The 21,395-nt window shown below is 30.9% G+C and overlaps 1 protein-coding gene and 1 long non-coding RNA gene across 2 annotated transcripts; one reads left to right on the top strand and one right to left on the bottom strand.

The window, feature by feature from the left end:
• The first annotated feature begins 700 nt into the window (after positions 1 to 700).
• LOC107624871 (protein EMBRYO DEFECTIVE 514) lies at positions 701 to 2,285 on the top strand. Its single transcript, XM_016327344.3, has 2 exons — positions 701 to 1,176; positions 1,787 to 2,285. The coding sequence occupies exons 1-2, from the start codon at positions 832 to 834 to the stop codon at positions 2,105 to 2,107; spliced, it is 666 nt and encodes a 221-aa protein (XP_016182830.1). The 5' UTR covers positions 701 to 831; the 3' UTR covers positions 2,108 to 2,285.
• A 3,158-nt stretch (positions 2,286 to 5,443) lies between these two features.
• LOC148573022 (uncharacterized) lies at positions 5,444 to 6,678 on the bottom strand. The gene is made up of 3 exons (XR_015905059.1): positions 6,330 to 6,678; positions 5,677 to 5,786; positions 5,444 to 5,564 (listed from the first exon to the last, which is right to left on the bottom strand). It is a non-coding gene; the product is annotated as an uncharacterized LOC148573022 (long non-coding RNA).
• Between the last annotated feature and the right edge of the window lie 14,717 nt (positions 6,679 to 21,395).

The raw sequence follows: 21,395 nt of genomic DNA, 5'->3' as shown, positions 1-21,395 counted from the left end.
TCCAATCCAATCCAAACTGCATAATATGCTATAATATTATTATTTTATTATTATATTTATAATTATACTTATAACATGTTCAATTTGTTATATATTTTTATATTATCCATGTATTATTATTATTTAATAAATCTTTTATATTCAAAATATGATTTATTTATTTATTTTAACTAATCTATAATTTTATTTTTATTGTTATGTTATCGTTAGCTTTTTAAGATATTGTTGACACTTATTATATCATTGTTGATTATTTAAAATTTGATAATGAGAGTTGTTATATGTATTTAATTTTTTTAATTTACAAAACCGCAAATCCAATCCAATCCAAACCGTTTGAAATTGGATAAATCAGATGGAATTTAAAAAAAAAAAATCTAATTCAAACCGCCCCACGAACACTTTACTGCTAAAATAATAAAAAGAAAATCCACTATTAATTGTCTGTTATACAGATATTTAAAATAATTAGTATAAGAATCGTAATTTTTTAATTAAAATTAATTAATTTTTAAATTATTTTTTATCTTAAATTTTAAACAATAAGGCCTAACTTTAAACTATCAAACAAGGCGGTTAGAAGTTAGATCAAAATATACCATGAAGAAATTGACCAATATTAGAGAAATAATTTTTAATTTTTAATTAACTAATATTATTTTTTACATCTCTTCTGAAGTTCTGACTAGGGAGTACCAAGTCATGACGGAGCCTAATATAAAATGGGAGTGGTGCTTCCCACTCTCTCTTGCAGTTACCACATTTGAGTCCTCACTGTCACAATTTTGAATCGATTTAGGGTTTTAATTTTCTCTCAAAACCGTAACGCAAATGGCAGAAGGCACCTCACCGGAACCCGTCGATCCCAGCGCCGCAGCTGTCGACATGGAGCTCGAGAAGGACGACAACGTCGCCGACCCGAACCAGAAGCGACTCAGAGAGGATGCCCAACAAGAAGAAGCAGCGAAGGAGGACGACGTTGTCGCTCCGAAGAAGCAGAAGGTGGAGACTGAGGAGAAGTCCGTAGAGGAACAACGCTTGGAGAAGATTGACGAACCCAAAGGATCAGAAGAAGCCGTGAAGTTGGGGCCCAAGAGCTTCCAGTCTTCCTCTGACATGTTCAATTACTTCTACAACTTCCTTCATCTTTGGCCTCACCATCTCAACATCAACAAGGTATACCCAAAACAAAATGGAATATCGCGATTCATTTTATTTATGATTAGTTGAATCTGTGAATGATATCGATTGAGTTCTGCTAATATTTGGAGCAAAACTTAGGTAAAGTTTCGCAGGTTGTTGCAGATTATAGTTTTCTCAAGGAAGGGTCCAGAGGTTAAAAAATATTATACATGTCACTCTGAGCATTGAAAGAACTTGGCCCAAATTTGGTTCTGTCTAGGCCTGTTAACTTTCTTTCAAAGTGTTTTATATACCTTCATTCACTGATTGATTACCTATATTATATCCAATTTATGTTTATACTTTGTGGACATTCCTGAACTCTTTCATTTTCACTTGGATTTTCGAATCTTTCTATTAAGACATTAAAGATTTAGGAGGGCCGAGCAGCCTTACCTATGCATTAGAAGAACCAGTTGTTTCAATGCATGCATTCTTGATTTGATATTCAGTGCGGTAGTTTTGGCAACAGAGTTTCACTGCATATTTGCATGAAGTTATTGAATTATTGAATGTTTAAATTGGTGTTTGAAATGTATCCAGATTCTGAGTTCTGAAGGTGTACATGTTACTGAATCATTAATGACTTTCTTTTATGTATCAGTATGAACATCTTGTGCTGTTGGAGTTGCTTAAGAAAGGGCATGTTGAGTCCCACAAGAAGATTGGTGTAGGGATCTCTGCCTTCCAAGTCCGCAATCATCCGATCTACAAGAGCAGGTGCTTCTTCCTCATCAGGGAGGACAACACTAGTGAAGATTTCAGCTTTCGGAAGTGTGTTGATCATATTCTTCCATTGCCAGAAGAGATGCAAATAAAATCTGATCAGAACAAGGCATTAGACGGCAGGGGTGGAGGAAGGCGTCCTCATGGGAAAAAAGGTGGCAGAGGGAGGAGTGGAAGAGGAGGAAAGTGGAGACAGTAGAGCATAAAATAGTTCTCTGGTAGGGGTGTGGATCTCTGTTTTGTTGAAATCTAAGATAATTTTATGTATGCTTGACCAGCCTATTCTATATTTATTTATTTAACGTTTTCAGTTAATTATTGTATTATTTTTGCTTTAATATCGTATTAAACTCTTAAAAGAAATGTTCTAAACAAAATCATCTTTCCCCAACTATTATACATCCAAAACTGGTTTCTTAGTCTCAAATGAATCATCTGATATTTGTTTAGATTCCATGGTTCTTGCATTGGCGTCCTGGTTGAATTATTCATCAACTTCCTCTAACTCTTGAATTTTATTTATCTTCTATTCTTGTAATTATCATTTCTCTTTTGTCTGTGATAAATTTTCTCCTCAATACATTTCACTGATTTTCACCGGTTGAACAAGTAATATCCTAGAATTTAGGAATTTCATTACTAGTAAGCAGATTATAAAGGTGCAAATTATTTATATAGACATAAAATCACAAATAAGAATAATACCTCAAACATCTTGTCATACATGCCTCTCTTGTAGTAGATAGATATCATTTTATCAAAGAATTTACGAGGCAAAGCTCTTCAGCTTCATCGATTCGATCATCTTCTGCTAATGCATTCAATAATGTGAAATAGCTTCCCATAGTCCTACCTTGACCTTTGCTTAACATCCACTTTGTTACCTACAATTCCATAGGTGATTTGCATACGCAGGAACTAATTTAGAAGATATCCCGAGATCGAGTATACACAGCAACATAAGACATTAGAAGGTTAAACGAAACAAAAATTAAAAGAATAAACTCAAAATAAATTAAATAGCTCTGGTTCCTGAAGACGACATCCAACAACTTGGTGAATACAACATGAATGAAGACAAGAGCGATAAGGCTGTGTTTGGCAGGGGGACTAAAATTGAGAGAAGGCTGTGTTTGGCAGGGGGACTAAAATTGAGAGAATAAGACTGGAAGACAAAGGCTGAGAGACAAAGACTAAATTAAGTCTCTGTATTACGTTGGTGGAAAATGTATTGAACAGTGTTATGTCTCAATATTATGTTCTGTGTAAGATAAATATGAAAATTGACGGGTAGATTTGGAATTTGAAAAGTTAAATAAAAGTGTTTTTGAGAAGAAATGTTATCAAAGTTTCAATCTCCGTCTTCAAAAATTTTTGTCTCGTGTCCTGAAATTTTATGTCTTGGGATTGAAAATTTAGTTATCATCTTTGGCCAACTAACAAAATACTGAGTTTCAATTTCCCAATCTCTAAAAACAAACATTACTTAAAAGTTTACATGGATAACAATTTTTTAGATATGTTTTCTTTTTGGGTATGAATGGGGTAGGAGAAATTGGATTAAGGTTCATTAGAAATAAAGTAATTTTGTAGTGTATATGAATAATGAAATGTATTTTGGTTTTGACTTTTAAATTGATTCAGATATAAAATTATAAAACTAAAGTTATTGAATTTTGATTAAATTAAAAGGATTAGGGTTGTTTTTGTCCCATATAAAAGAAAAGAATATTTGAGTCTTTTTATTAAAATTAAATAAAATTTATTTATTTTTTTTATTAAAGTATAAAGGTGATTTAGTAAAGTATTGATATGATATGTATTTAAAAAAAATTAATTATTGACGTGAAAAATATAATCCACATGGCGTGTTCTAATTTGTCCATATTTTTATTATATCGGTATGTATAAATTTATCGTCATACGGGAGCAAATACCAAAAAACAACTTAAACATCATAATGTATTGTATGAGCATAAGCATTACCTCCCAGGAATAATTGGCAAATATTCCACACATATATCAAAGAAAGGCTTATTGTATTTATTTAGTTTAGGGTTTTTCACTTAAATAAATTGTATGGGAAGCAAAATTATTTGATTCCCCTGAAACAGATTCTGCAATGTGATTACCCTCTTAGTATTATTATATAAATCGTCCTAGGCTGCATAGGGTTATATAAAACGTAAATCATCTCAGCTTAGAACGATTGATGCATGATCTGGTAAGGCAAAGTAAGCGTAAATTGTGCCAGGGTCTCTAGGGTTAGAAAAAAAGTGTAAATCGTCCCAGACTAGTAGATTTCACGTGTTCATGGGCTAAAACTCATTGGGCTGCCACGATTTGCGACTTATTGAGACCCTCTCCAACCTGGCGCGATTTACGTATTAGTTCATAACCCAAACTGGGCTGGGACGATTTATGCCAAGTTAGTAACCCTAAGGAGGTTGGCACGAGTTGTGTTAGTAGTGCAAGGTGAAGTTGCTGCGGCGTAAAGGTGAGAGGAGGTTTGGGAGCCACCATTTTGATCGGAGAGGAAGCTTTGGGGGAGAAGTGGTTGGGGTGGATCCCAGCCCACGGCGGAGGTGCAACTGGTAGTGGGCAGAGGCGTCTGAGTGGCTCCGGTGGTGGTGGGAGCGAGCCGCCGGTGGCCGGCTGGTGGAGGAAGTAATCCGTCCGGCGGTGATAATGGCCGCCAACCAAGGAGATATGTACCGCCTGAACGGCATTGCGCATGTTGCCGGATTTATTAATCAAGAGGTAAGTTTTCGAATTTTGTAATATTGTTGAGTTGATGCCATGGGAATATTAAGTACGTTAATATGTTGGATCATATAGTATGTCGGATGATTGTATAGGCTGAATATGCATCTTAAAATAATTTTTGATTAAGACGTTGTGCGATACCATGTTTAGTGATTTAGTTTGTTTTTAGTTTAGTATAAGACGTTAGAAATCAGGGTTCTTAATAAATTAGGGAATTCGCTCATGATAGAGCGATGGTTCTGATGGCAGAAGTCCCAAAAATTTATTGTTCTTACCATTGTTAGTAGAACCGGACCGGACCGACGGGTTCGACGGATAATCGGACAACCAGATCCTGAGCCGGTCTGATCCGACGATCTGACTGACCGGTAAAACCGCTCAACAAATGTCAAGTGTGGTTCATCTGTTTTAAACTCGTTTATTTATAAAGTTTATGCCTACGTAAATCGTCCTTACCACCTTTGGGTTACTAACTTGAGCATAAATCGTTTCAACTTAGTGAGTGTTGCTGAAACAAGCATTAATCGCGCCAGGGTGAGAGGGGTCTCCTTTATGTGTAAATCGTGGCAGCCCAATGAGGTTTAACCCAGCAACATGTTAAACCTACCAGCATGGGACGATTTACACTTTCCTTCTAACCCTAGAGACCTGCCACGATTTACTCTTTGTTTCCCATACCGGATCATGCATTAATCGTCCTAGGCTGAGATGATTCACGTTTTATATAACCCTATGCAGCCTAGGACGATTTATATAATAATACCAAGAGAGTAATCACGTTGCAAAATCCGTTTCAGGAGAATCAAGTAATTTTGCTTCCCATACAATTTATTTAAGTAAAAAACCCTTTAGTTGATTCTGATAATTTAAGCTACCATCAGCTGTCGTACCTACATGAATATGAAAACTAAAGTATGAGCATCAATTTTAGGCAGCATCATTAATCAATGTAAAGAAAATAAATAGAAATGGTGATCTTTTCACCTTAAAATTAATACTCACCAAATTACTAGTGATCCAGGCTCCGAAGAATGCATGGTTAATGTTAAATGGTTGACAAACTCTTTCAGATTAGGAATCTGAACACTGTCCAAGTCTACCTCCATATTTAGCTGCAATAATTTGAATACTACTATATAAATTATTGAATCGATTACCAAAAAATGTTATACTCCAGTCAAAGGTTTTCAAAAAACAATTATGTTTCAGTTTCCTAGCAAAAATATGCATGATGAAGGACTCTGTGTATTTATTACGAAAATACTATCATTTTTAAATTATTTGTAAATAAATGAATAATTTAATATAAAAATTAGTATATAATTCATAAAATAAATAAAATAATTAATAGAATGATACATGAATAAATAATTTAAAAATAATAATATCACAATGTACTTCAAAAAAAATGTATCACATTGACAAATTAGCCTAAAAAAAATGTTGACACAACATCACAATATAGTGTTTTTTAAGCCCTAAACTCATTTTCCTAATAAAATAGGTATCATGAATGAGAAGAAAAATAACTTATCAAATTAGATAGGGATAAATTACTCCAAACTGAAAAGGTTAAATGCCAAGTATATCTTGAAAAAGTTAAGTCATAGGTATATAATATGGCATAATTTGAGAGGACAAAAATGTAATTTTACCAGCCATCCATCGAAGCCTAAATGAGCAGCAAGCTCTGTCAAACGCTCTGCATAGATTTGAGCAGACTCCTTTGTTGAAAGTAGAGTTAAACTCAAAATCATCTCTGAGATTGGCGTCATGCACTAAAATCGTTCCTGAGATTTCAATTGCACCAATTGTATCCTGAGATTAAAAAAATGCACTATATTAGTCCCTGACCTATTTTTTATTAACGACGTGATGACATGGTATAATGACGTGGACTGTAAGTGACACGTGTCACTTCATGATTTGGCCACGTGTAATGGTATGATGATGTGGCGACCAGTGACACGTGACATGCTGACGTGAATGGTTGTGCCACGTGTCACAATGTTATTTGACCACGTGTCCGTTTGTGCCACGTGTTGCAACAGTATTCGTCTATGTGTCATCCATTATGTCATCGTTGTATATGCACCAAATTAGTCTATCACTTTGCATTAAGTGACTCGTTTTAGTCCCTAAAATTGAATGTCGTGTACCAAACTAATCCCTTCACCAATTTTTTCTCCTTTTTTTTAAATTTAAAATTTTAATATCTTGGATACACTAATTTCAATTCTATTTTTTCATATATCGTTTAAATATAAGTGCTTTCATAAAAATTTTTAAGATTTTACTTTTTAGTTTTAATTATATAATTTTTTTTAATAATTTAACATTGTTAAATTTTGTAATATATAAGTATGTTATTATAAAAAAATAATTATATAATTGATTAGACACATTTTTTTTAATAAAAAAATATGCGTTTTTAACAATAAATTAATAATTAAAATAAACATTTTTTTTCTTATAAAATACACGTTTTCGTTATGTGTAAATGAGTTAGATTGAAGGCCCTTCAAGCACCCTCACTACCATCTTTGACCTCTGCAGTCTAGACGAAAGAGGTCGGAGATGGTAATGAGGGAAGCTTGAAATGCCTTCACGTCAACTCCAAGACGGAGGTTATTAGGGGTATTCGCAAGAAAAAAAATATTTTATAAAAGTGCTGAAAAAGGTCGGAGATGGTAGTGAGGGTGCTCGAAAAGTCTTCACGTCAACTCTAAGTCGGCGGTTAGGGTATTCGCAAGAGAAAAAATATTTTATAAAAACACTTTTATTTGAAGAACATGTGAAAAAATAGAATTGAAATTAATGCATTAAAAAATATTGAGAATTTTGAATTTATAGAAAAAAAATGAGAAAAAACTGGTGAAGAGACTAGTTTGGTGCACGACATTCAATTTCAAAGACTAAAATGAGTCACTTAATGAAAATTGAAGGACTAATTTGGTGCAACGATGACATAATGGATGACACGTGGACGAATACTGTTGCGACACGTGGCACAAACGAACACGTGGCTAAATAACATTGTGACATGGCACAATTATCCATGTCAGCATGCCACGTGTCATTGGTCACCACATCATCATACCATTATACGTGGCCAAATCATAAAGTGATATGTGTCACTTACAATCCACGTCATCATGCCATGTCATCACGTCGTTAATGGAAAATAGGTCAAGGACTAATATGATGCACTTTTTTCAATTTCAGGGACGTAATTAGTGTAATTGAAATTTCAGGAACGATTTTAGTGCACGACGCCAATTTCAGAAACCATTTTGAAGTTTAACTCGTTGAAAGCATTTCATTACAAACATCCCTTCCTCCTTCCTCTTCGGTAAGGAAAGTTCCCAAAACCTACAACGCATTTTTAGTTATAATCAAAATCATCAAAGCCCAACTTATAAGTCTCTGAAGAATTCACACGTACACTACACTATTTAGTGCATGTTTGGACGTCATTATTTTGTTAAAAAAAAATCTTTTTTTAATGAAAAAAGATTTTTTTTTTATTTTTTAACGTATTTGGCAAATTTCTAGTAATAAAAGTAAAAGCACTAGTAAAATCAAAAAAAGATTTTTTTTGAGAAGCTGTAATTTACATCTTTTTTTAAAAGATCTTTTTTCTTTAAAAAAAAGATGTTTTTCATGTAATAAATAAACAAAAAAGTACTTTTATATTGTTATACCCAAACATAATTGATAGATAAAAAGACCTTTTTACATGAGATATCCAAACATAAAATTACTTTTACTTCTCTATAAGATCTTTTAAAAAAAGATAACTCAAAAAAAATCTTTTTTTAAAAACTCATCCAAACAAGCCCTTAATCTCTGATCAATCAAGCTAAATTCTAAAACCAATTTACCTTATAAGCTAATTGTTATGTGGGCAATGTGGCCACTAATATTATGTCATAACTCATAAGTAAACAAATTGAGTAGTACTAATTAACTAAACAATGAAATTTGTTTAAGCAAATGAGTCAAATATATAATAAAAATTAATTAGCTTCTTGAAACCACTCATCTCAAAAATTTAAATGATCGGATCAAGTCCTTCTAAAATAGAAAGTTAGTAAAAAAAAAAGTCTAATTACCTTTAAATTAAAATAATAAATTATTATAAATTTAATAAAAATTAAATCCTCTTATTTTATGACTTTATAATTATTTTATTTTAGAAAATCTTTTTTTTAAATGGTTACTTACGGACATGTAAATAGTACTTAAAAATAATAAAAATCGAACTCTAAATTTTTTAATTATAAAAAATTCTAATATTATATTATAAAATTATTTATCTTAAAATTTAAACCGTCAGATAGATGCACCTAAATAACCATATAAAAATAAAAATTTGTATGCATACCTTAACAGCGTGGCGATGAACAGTGTTAGTATAAGTAACAGGAGGAAGAGTGACAAGATTATGAGAAAAGTAGACAAAGGAATCAATTAGATACCAATGCCACAAGGAGTAGGCATCAGAATTGGTCCCTCCTTGGACATACTTATCATCCAAATACCCACCAGCCATGTCATGGCACACTAGAATTTTGCCACGTTAGAAGAAGAAGTTGGAGTTTGAATAAGGGGAACAGAGGCTTTGTTGAAAGGATAGGGAAAGGAGTCTAAGTAGGAGCGAGACTCAAGCTCCTTCAATGTCTTGAGTGGGTATGATATGGGCACTGATGCTTGTTTTGGATCAAAACTAGTAATGTCTTTAGACATCATTGTAATGATGAATATTGATTCTGATTTGTACTAGGATGTTTGAGACTAGAGTAATGTTATAGATAAGAGAACTAGAGAAGAAGACGACTAAAGACTAGGAATAAAACACCATTGACTTCACTGGTGGAACTTGTGGATATGATTCTCTTCAATTTTTAATTTATTTTTTTCTCCCACTTCCCAGACAACATAACATGGCTCAGGATTTCTCACCAATCATGATGAAATTCCTACCACTTTTATGAATTTGTTAGTTGCACAGACAAGTGATAGGGAAAAAGTGTATGTTCATCATTGGAGATTTTTTTTATTCAAATAATTTAAATATAATATTTATAAAATTGTGTAATCTACAGAGTATTGACCCATGTGCACAATATGTCATTTTTCCGGTACAGTGTCTAAAATTACGTTAAGGTACATCTCAGTTGCAATCGGATAAGTAAAAAAATGCGCAAATTGAGTATTGTGTACCTGAGATATGCTCATAACCAAATACCAGGCACAGTATCCGGGATGTGTTTAAAAGCTATAAAAATGGGTGCAACTTAGATCTTTGTGTTCATTCTAAATTTTTCGAGTTTTGGATAATTTAAAAAACATACATGACTCAACGAAGGGGTTATGTTAGGTCACAATATAATTTTTTAAGCCATAAACTCACTTTCCTAATAATATAGGTGTCATGAATGTGATGAAAAATAATTTATCAAATCAAATGGGGATAAATAAAATACTCCAAGATCTAGTTAAATGCCAATTATAATTTTAAGTCTCATGAAAAGGTTAGGTTATAAGTGTGTAATATGGCATAATTTGAGAGGACATAAATGTAATTTTACGAACTATTTATCGAAGCCTAAATGAGAAGCAAGCTTTGCCAAACGCCCTTTATATTTGAGTAGACTCCTTTGTTGACAGCAGTTCATTACCATGGTTCTGAAAATCGGATCATATCGGTCAGTCAAATTGGTTCGACCAAGAACTGAAAGCTTTTGCAATTTGGTCTATTAAAAAAACCACCATTTCAAAAACCGTGTGAGAACTACTGAAGCGGCTGAAAACTGATTGGTTGGACCGAACTGGAACCCGCCAGTTTACATCAAACGACACCGTTTTATGTCATTCCATTTCTCCTTCTTTCTTTCCTTCAGAATTGAAAATTCACTCTTGTTCGCTGCAAGGAGTGGGACACTGCCACCTCCGACTCTTGTTTGCTCTCACCGATCGCAGCTTCTTCCTCGAGGTCAGCTCGGCGTCCGTCACGCTCAGGAGCTTTCGTCCTCGTCTGGTGCTCGTGCTTCGAGTTTCCAACCCCTCTGCTCGTTGTGATCCTCGTGTGGTTGTCATCTGGTCGCCGTCGTCTGGTCACCGTCACGTAGTTGTGTTGTGCTGCTGGAATATTATGATGTGCTTTGTTGATGCTTTGGGCTTAATTGTATAGTTATCAAACTTGGACCGGATCGATCGGTTCGACCAAAAAACTAGTGAACCGGATTCTTAATCGGTCTGGGTTAAGTGTCTGACTATTTTTGCTATTGACCCGTGAAGAATTGGTTTGACCCGCATTGAACCATTCAAACTTGGATTGAACCGGTCCTATTGTCCCGACCGGGTCAATGTAACCCGCATGCCTCCACGGTGCACCAGCGGTCCGCGGGATCACAGTAAGGGATAGTTTTGTGTATTTTTTTTTTTGTGACTAAACAGAAAAAAAAAAAGAAAAAAATAGAGACAAAACCAAAATAATTGACTAGATTCATATCTAAATCTATTAGATGTTGAAACTCACTACATGGCTGACTCCAATTCGAGTGAATGTCCGTGCCACAAACAACTGCTTTAGCCATACAATCTGCAACACTATTTGCATTATATTCCTCTGAATTAAAAGAATAGAGACTCTCCAATTCCAATTCATAACCTCCTATATATATTTTGCCAAATCCCATTCCGGAATATCCTTACCAAGCATTCTTTGATTTACCAAGAAATGAGCTTTTAAACAGTCTGTTTCAAAAATAACCTCACGAAATCCACTATCCCAAGCAAGAAGTAAACCTCTCCAAATTGCATACAATTCAGCAAAAAGAACACTGCACACTTCGACTTTCCCAGTGCAACCTTTCAACGAACATCCATCAGAATTGCGAATGATACAACCAAAATCAGCATAGCCAAAAGGAGCAAAACAACTAGCATCACAATTCAATTTAACAGAATGAACTGGAGGTGGAACCCAATGTAAACAAAGCGAAGGAGGAGACAAAGATTGATGTATAGCAAAAATAGTGTGGAACCCCTTACTGAACTACAAATCAAACTCACCACTTTACTAGCACTTCAAGAGTCATCTATATTAAATAAGTCATGATTCTTGCTTCTCCAAATCCACTAGATGGTCGAAAAGAAAAAAAAAACATCTCCACTTCTTGCACCTCTGTTGAGCCAATCACGTAAATCTGAGTTATCTGAATACAGGTCTAAAAGGTTCCAGATCTCCTTGGCACTAGGGCACTCCCGAAGACAATGAAGAATAGATTCAGAACTATTCTGACACCGATGACAGGTGTTAGATAAAGCTATGCCACGATCCAAACGAAACTCTACCGTAGGAATAACATTATGAAGGCTGAGCCAAATCAAGAACTTGTACTTCTTAGGAATATGCAGTCGCTATACCCACAACCAATTATCATGCTCATTCCAGTCAAACTTTCTTTTGGCTAGCCAACTGTACCCACTCCTAGCTGAGTAGAGTCTAAAAGATGCCACACTCCACGACCAACCCGAACTCTCTCCAGCATTCAAATCTGGATTATAAGCATTCAAACGTTGTTTGACATCTTCTGGAATGTTAGAGAAAACATCATGGAGATTCCATTAACCATCTTTTCAAATGTCTCTAATAGTTAAATCAGAGTCAAATATATGTACAAAAGGGATATCTTGAGCAATTAGGCCCTCAATACTCCAATTGTCAAACAAAAAAGATTGATCAAGTGACCTAACGCACCAAAAGAAGGCATCCTTAAGAGCACCAAAAGCCTTTGAGATACTCTTCCAAACATGAGAAGGGTTGCAAGGGACAGGGCCATCTAAAACTCTCTCATTCCTCAGATACTTCGCCCTCAATAGAGTAACCCAAGACTTTGTGAGAGTAATTAAATTAATTGCATCCAAAATTTTTATTAGTTCTTCTCACAATAGCTTAGTATTTTTCTTTTCTTTCTTTTTGCTTAGTGTTTTATTTTTATTTTTTTTTAGTATTAAAGTGGATGAACATGATAAGCTATGTTGTTATATAATGTTTGTTTGATGCATGAAAGAAATTTTATATCTTACTCTATGCTACATAAGATAAGTGAGGTGAAATTGAGTTTAAAAGAGAAGAATCTAAACTGTTATTTGTAAAAGGTTCAACATTCTTATATTAATAAAAGTGACGTTCTTTATCCTAATTAATTCACAATTTGAAGGCAAACGTTAAAAGAGTTTGTAACTAAATGGTTCCTTTATTTAAACCCTAACAGAAATAGCTTCCATAAGTATTATAGAATTCTTAATTCTAATAATTCATTTGATAATTTTTATTTTCATTTCTTCAATTACAAAAGCAGAAGAAAGATTTTACCTTTTTCATTTGAAAATAATTATTGGATGACTATAATTCAAGTGATAGATTGCTAATTAATATTAGAACAGAAAAAAAGATTTATTCCAAATGTTAAAAATAAAAATAATACTTTTTTCTTATTATTATATTTGTTCTGTATTCAAGCCGAATACAAGCACAAAGTTAGTGGATTGAAAAAATTAATAATACAATATCGCTTATTACTAGATGGAATTTTGAGAAAAAAAAGAAGAGTGGAAGTGAACTTTTTCTATAGCCCATTATTATCATCACCAATTGTAAGTAGATAATATTTAGTATGCCATTTTTTTAATAGTTATGTATTATTTTGGATTAGAAGATCTTTTTTCAAACAAAGACATATATTGTGTTGCTAGGTTTTTCATTTAAGAAAATCATTATATTTCTTATTGAAAATTAATATGCGAAATAATTGATTTAATAGAATGGTATCCTATTACAGAAAGCAAAATAAAAATTACATTATATAGTCAAATATATTCAAATTTCAACTTATATCTTTCTAAAACTACTTAAAATAATTTCAATTTTTACACATATATCTTTCACTTTAAATCCTTATAATAGTTACAACTTTTTACAATCAATAAGTGTACTTAGTTTTTAATAATTGTTTAGATAGACAATAATTTTTTTATTTTTTTCATATTGTGCGGTGGTGATGAACATAGTATTGGATGAGTAGTTCTTTTATTTCACAATCAAATCCAAATTTTATATCTTGAAATAATTTTATTTTTTATGATTTATTGTCTTTTACTTTTTACGAAGATTTTATTTTTTATTTTTGTAACAATAAATCAAATAGATTTCATTTAGGAAGTATGTTAAGATAATGTGTATGTGATATACTAATCTTTTAACATATGATGTGGGTGGGAATTAAGTACTAAAAGAGGAATTATAATATAAAAATGATTGTATGATGCTAAGTACCAAGAAATTTTGCTTTTAGTATGAAAGGACCATCCAATAAATAATTTATTTAAGTTGTATAGAGTATTGAATTGTAGGAGATGATTTATTTTTTGAGTATGATGTAATGTTTTAAATACGAATTTAAATTTTATTATTCTTCTATTGCTAACCTTCAATTTGGATTTATGAACTTTTGTTGCCTGTTTTGATTAGAAATAAAAGTATAGCAAAAAAAGAATTTAATTACTTTTATATTTTTAAATATATTATTTTTTATATAGATATATTAGTGATTATAAAATTTTTTATATGATATTTATTTATGATACCAATCATATTCAAAAATTGAAATTAAATTTTTCTTTTTCAATTTTGTATATATATATATATATATATATATATATATATATATATATATCATATTTTCATTTTTAAAGGCAATTTAGTTTAGTACTGATTACTGAAAGATAAGTGTAGTAGTAGATTGGAGTGGTAAAATAAAAAATTAAGAGGGTCTTTATTATTATTTTCTAGGGGTGAACGTGGATCAAATTGGATCGGATATGGCCAAAATATTGATTCGATCCGCACTAATATTATTGGATCAGATCGGATCTAATATCCGCAGTTTTTTGCTTGAATTCGATCCAATTTGTACATTTGCAGTTCGGATCGGATATCGGATATATCCGCAAAACATAAAAATATCTTTTATAATCTTATTTTATTTTAAAAAATCAATAAAATCTTTTTTTACTCTTTTAAACATATTTAATTTTAAAATAATATTAAACATATTTTTTTAAATAATAAAAATAAAATAATGTGACATATATGATAACTATTAGTTGAAATAAAACATAAAAAAATATTTACTTATTTATTTTTGCGGATAAGCGGATATGCGGATACCTACATAAAATTTACAATCCGATCCTACTAGTGTGCGGATTCGATCCGATAGCCTTGCGGATCAGATCCATATCCGCAATTTTCAGATCGGATTTGGATAAATACCGCAGATATACGAATCGGATCTAATCCATGAACACCCCTAATATTTTCTATGAAAATAAAAAATAATATAAAAGCACAATCAAATATAAAGATATTTCATAAGATTTTTAGACCATTATACTATATATTCTATTATTTTAATTTTAGAATTTTATTTATTAATGTTTTTACAATTTAAACTCCGGAGTATTTATTTGTGATCTTAGACTCTTGATATAAATTATGATCACTTTTTGCAAATAATATCTATTTTAATAGTTTGCTTACTTTGTAAACTATAATATTACCCTTACAGCTAAATTGAAGAGAATGTTAATTATTTAAAAGGTTTATTTGATACATTTGAAGATCTAAAATTTTATATTAATGATAGTTATATTATTGTATTGTCTCTAAAATTTATACAAAACTAATGTTTATATATTCAATAATTACTATATTAAAAGAATTTTTAGATGTTACAAATTTTAAAAAATTATCTTTTAAAAGTATCTCTAACTTTTAAAAGTCACAAGTATAAGTACATGAGCTTTTGATTTATCAAACACAAAACGAGGTATTTATACTTTTGAAAAATACGAGTATCTCTTCGAAAAATTTTACCAAACTAAGCCTAAGTCCATTCAAAATTATATCTTCAAAAATTTCACAAATACAAAATCAAGTTATTAAAATAAGTATTATGTTACATTATTATATGTTCAAATTCTTCCCGTGATAACAAATGGATCTTGACAAGAGATTGTTAATGCTGATTCCTTTTATCTATGGTATGAATATAAGTTATTAACTTTAATTCAAAATATGAGATTAAGGTCTTCAATAGAAGATGAAAGCGTCATAAAATAAAAAATGTGTATAATGGATCCTTGATTTGGGAGATAAAAAGTTTGCACATTTAAAAAATAAATACAATGTAGTACCTATACTATCTGAACTCTCAAAGTCTCAATTACAAATTTTGATGACTCAATTCATTTAATTGTTGAATTAAGCATGTTTAATCAATACACGATTTAGAATTATTAGTTATATCTAGGGGCGGAGCTTAGTTCAGACAAGGGAGGCCATGACCCCCCAAATTTTTTATAAAAAAATTAGTAGTACTTTTTCAAAAGATAAAAAGTAGTTTAATTGACTTAAATATTTTACTATGACTTAAAGTACCCAATAAATTCAATAAACAACACTCTCTCTATCTTTAAGTTCAAATATAAAAAATTAGATATTTTTTATTTATTTAATTTAATATTATTTTATATATTATTGTTTATTTAATTTAATTTTTTATATGATAAAAAATAATAGAATATTCAATAAGTATTAATAATATTATATTTATATAAATTGATAAAAAAAATTCAATAAATATTATAAATTTTAATATTTGTCCTTCTAACTTTTTCTTTACATATTTGATAGGATATATATTCAAATTTTATATAAAATAATAATGAAAAATCAAAGAATTGATGTATTTTTTAAGAGGAAGGCTAATATTTAAAAAGGAGAATATATAACTTTTACAATATTAACACTTGTAGATAGTTCTTCTACTTTAATGAATCACGAAAAAAGTGAGATACAACCTTTAAAAGCTCAAAAAGTTACATCTGATGAATTTGACCTTAATTTTTTAGAACGAGACCGTAGAAAACGGCTTTAAATTTGGCAATATCACCCAAACTAAAGAGATGAGATTAGACGAGCTTATCTTAAATGAAGTTCATATCAAAAACATCTTGACAATTATCCTCTATCTGACTCCCTCCCCCCAAATTTTGTTTCAAGTTTCGCCACTGATTATATCATTGTGATCATATTTCTAAGCTCAATAAATATATATAAGAAACATATCATTATCCAATTTCTATGTGTTCCTTTTATATTTTTATTATTAATTTCACAAACTCAATTTTTATAAGAAACATATCATTATTAATTTTTGGTTCTCTTTTCTGCATCTACACATTATTTGGTTTGATAGAAAATGGGTGGAAAGAAAATGGATGGAAAGAAAATGGATGGAAAATGATATTTTCTTTTGTTTGGTTATGAAAGAAAATAGGAAGGAAAGAAAATTTTTATATGGTCCCACTAAAAAAATTTTCTTTCCATCACAAGCAAGAAAACAAAAAGAAAAGTGCTATATTTTTGTATTTCCAATACTACCCTTAGTTATATTACTATTAGCAAATATTAATATAAATTTAGTTTTAATATATTATTATAATAAAAATTTATATTTAAATATTATATGTATTAGATAAATAATTTAAATCAAATATATAAAATTATAATATTTTATAATATTTATAAAATATAATAAAACATGAATAAATAAAAATATTTATACTTTATTTTATGATAAGGGTATTAATGTAATTTTATACTATTATGATTTTCTTTCTTCTCACTTTTTTTTCCATCCAAACAAAAGAAAATTTTCTCTCTATTTTCTTTCCATCTATTTTCTATTCATCCAAACAACACACAAATAACTTAACTTTTCTTTCCATTTTCTTTCCTCTTATTTTCTTTCCTCTCATTTTCTTTTCAACATCCAAACAAACCACTAGTGCTTCCGCAAGGTGAGAAATTGGATTAATTACCACCGCCTCTTGTTTCATATAATCATGTTTGCTTATATCAACTTCGTACTGTTGCTGATTTTGCAATTTCTTGCTTGCTTAATGAATTTGGGAATACAAATTAAGGTAATAAATACATAATATTGTATTATTAACAAGAATATGAAGCTAATCAATATATAAAACCAGTAAACATGTAATAAAATCTTTTAATTACAGGTTCATTGTGTGACACATGGCATTGAATCCTATTGAAATACAAAACCAGTGAACATGTAATACCCATCGACAAAACCGGCGAAGTAACGCATGTAAAAATATACACAAATATATAGTGACTGATTTTTGGAGTTCAAAGAGAATTTTTGGTCCTCAAACTGTTTTAAGAAAGTTAAGTTGATTTTGTTGGTAACTCTGGATTTAGTTATCAACCTGTTATATATGTTATAGGCGTACACACAGTTGCTAAAATGTTCACTCTTATGATTCCAGTTCTGGTCAATTTCTGTGTGTCGAAGTACAAATTTCCCTTCACTAGAACTGGCTCTGCTTTGACAAGATACTAAGCAGAAAAGTTTGATTGTCTAGAACCTTTTGAGCTAATTCTTTCCCGTTATGCACATTTTCTATTTTCTAGAGTTTCTCTTTTTCACTGAGCATTCATGTGTTACTAATGTAGTATGTTACTCGTGCTTTAGGTACTGCATGGTGCTTTTTGCAGGCATTGCAGCTGAAGCTCTTGTTTATGGTGAGGCAGAGGGGGGAGAAAATGATGAAAATCTATTCAGAAACATCTGGCTTCTTTTGGAGCCCCCATTATCTTTAGCTGAGGTATCTCCACAGTGCACAATCGACTCCCCTGTTCTGATGGTATATATTCATACTTGATACTGAAATTTCAGCCTTAACGTTCTTGCCTTGAGAAGATGCCTAATCAAGCATGATGGTCGGTTTTACAATCTTATAATTTGCTCCAGTGGCACAGAGCTGCGCACCGAGCTGCCATTAAAGTGTTGGAAATTGGTGCCAGTCTGAGTATAGTAATTAGGAGGATTGAGGAAACTTTGTATTGCAAGAAATGATCCTCAGAAGTTCAGAATTATAGACAAAAGCATTTTGTATATTCAACCTACTTACAGGGCCAACATCTCTTCTCTTCTTACAAGTATTCATTCACTTTTAGTCTTACAAGTACTTTGCTTTGTTTATTTTCTCATGCAGGGTTGTTGCAGCTACCAACTGGTTTTACTGGTCTGCATATAGTTTTCAGATGCCCCTCTGTTGGACCTTGTATAGGATGAAAGAGTGCCATGCTGCAAACAAATGAAGACTTTCAGCTTCAGCAAGTGACCTCTTTGTTCACTTCAGTGTTCACACTGAGACATGAGCCATTCCAAAAGTTGCACGCCCCGCTGGGTATATTATATTCTGTTGCAAACAACCTGTAATTCCCATATTGTCATATTGATATGGAGTTTGTATATTATATTTAAGCTAGACAAATTGGTTATGTTCAAACCTAAACTCCCTAGAAACTGAGCTAGATTAATCTTTTTTATTTTTATGTTGGCCTACATTCCCTCCCAAAAATTCATTATTTGAGCTATGAATTTAATTTTAATTATGTTTTATAACTAACTAATAATAAAGACTTGATATGTTGGCCTACATTCTCAGGTTCTTTGTTCTTCTCTGCATAGAGAGTTGTATCAGGTTCAATGTTAAATTGAGGATTTGAAACAATTTTTCGTGTCAAAAAGTGCGCATTGAAACGTGTGTGTTGAAAAGAGTGAGAGTGTGTTCACACGCGCTGGGTAATGAAACTAATTTTTGTTAGATTTGGACCAACTTGATTAAATTTGACTGCTAAAAAGTCTTGGATGTGTGGCAGAACTGATATAATAAAACATAATTTTGATTGGAACAAATGTCTTTTAAACCGTACTGAAAACATCATATGAATGATCATAAATTCATAATAATGATAGCGTATTAGACTACTATCAGTTGCAATTTTTGTGTTTTGATTTAGTTTTGGATATGAAATCTAACAAATTCAAACTATATTATTTATACCTCATATATCTCATATATATGGTTAGGATTGGATAGTTTAGATTTAAAAAAGAGAATGTTTAGTTTAGATTTAAATTTTTTTTAATACAAACTCATTTTTATCAATGTAAAAATGACACAAATAAAGAAAAAAAATGCTAAAATTAAAGTATTATAAGAAAATTATACGGTGAATGATTGAACCAAGATATTTTTATTATATTTACATAATTAAATTTTACAGTAATTGTGTATCGAAAAATCAGTTAGAAAACAAAATATGTAACAGAATCAGTTTTGAGCTATAAATGAATTTCATAATGATACTATTTAATATTTATTGATGATTGATTTTTGTCGGTTTAATTTAATTTTGGATGTTATGAAATCTTTTTCTGATTAATGCCCACCGTCAACGAAACCTATAAATAAAGGACGTGATCCAATTTTCTTTTACACTATTATACAAACACTCACTTACACTCTCTTCTTTGCTGATTCAGTGATTCTAATTCTGATCAGTTTTATTGCACTTTCCGAATTCAATTCTACTCTTAATTCAGGTTTGCTTCTTAGCACGTTACCTTCTTTGGAATTTCTTTTTTTTCTTCCTTAGTGTTCATATTGTATTTTACTTAAGTGGTGTTAAGTTGGGTTGATGGGATGAGGGAATGGTTTCTGCAGCTTCTTCTAATTGGGTGAATAAAAAAAGAGTATCACGTTTAAACAAAATATCAATAATAATAAAAATAAGGGTTTTTACTTAAATAAATTTTATAGAACCCAAATTTATTGGATTCCTCTGAAATGAGATTTGCAACGTGATTATCCTCTTCCTATTATTATATAAATCGTCATAGGCTGTGTAGGATTAAATAAAACGTAAATCATTTCAACCTGGAACGATTAATGCATAATCTGGTAAGGAAAACAAAGGGGAAATCGTGTCAAGGTCCCTCGAGTTAAAAGGATAACGTAACGTTCCAGGCTGGTAAGTTTAACATGTTGTTGGGTTAAACCTCATTAGGCTGCCACGATTTACATACAAAGGAGACTCTACTCACCCTAGCGCGAGTAACACAAACTGGACTGGGACGATTTATGCTTGCAATGTTGTTGAGTTGATTGCTTGGCAAAACTAACTACGTTAATATGTTGGATCATATGTGTTGGATCATATAGTATATGATTAATGTGCAATTTAGAATAATTTTGAATGAAGACGTTGTGCGATGGTGGGTTTAATGATTTAGGGTGTATGTAGTTTAGCATAAGACGTTAGATATTAGGCTTCTTAATAGCTTAGTTAACACTCAGAGTGATGGTTGCATAATAAGGTACTTTTATTTATAATATTTTAATTTAAATTATATCTATTTAAATTTTAACTTAAAAAATAAAAATATACTTTTTATAATTTCAATTATTGATTTCATTGAGAAGATTAAATTAAATTAAAAAAAATACTAACAAATTATAATAAAAGAGTACTAAATTTTAATATATAAATTTTAGTTTTTTCTTTAAAAAAATGTCAAAAGGTGTTAAAAAATATTATTTGCATAATATAAATTTATGTTGTTTTAAGTAACATAAATTTAAGTTTTTATGAAATTTTTAGTATTCGTTGTTTATATAATTTTTTTAAATCATTTTTATTAATGCATATTTTTTATAGAATTTTTTTTGTCATTTTTTATTTGACTTCATATAAATTTTAATTATTAATT

This window comes from Arachis ipaensis, chromosome B2, assembly GCF_059453495.1.
Source record: "Arachis ipaensis isolate K30076 ecotype BB chromosome B2, ASM5945349v1, whole genome shotgun sequence".
NCBI classification, from domain to species: domain Eukaryota; kingdom Viridiplantae; phylum Streptophyta; class Magnoliopsida; order Fabales; family Fabaceae; genus Arachis; species Arachis ipaensis.
Note: the sequence above shows the minus strand (reverse complement) of the source record. Positions and strands in the feature narration are given on the sequence as shown.

Excerpts from the sequence above, each read along its gene's own strand:
- LOC107624871 (XM_016327344.3), top strand. The coding sequence starts at position 832 with ATGGCAGAAGGCACCTCACCGGAACCCGTCGATCCCAGCGCCGCAGCT. Across the intron at positions 1,177-1,786 it reads ACCATCTCAACATCAACAAG|TATGAACATCTTGTGCTGTT; the intron begins GTATACCCAAAA and ends TTTATGTATCAG.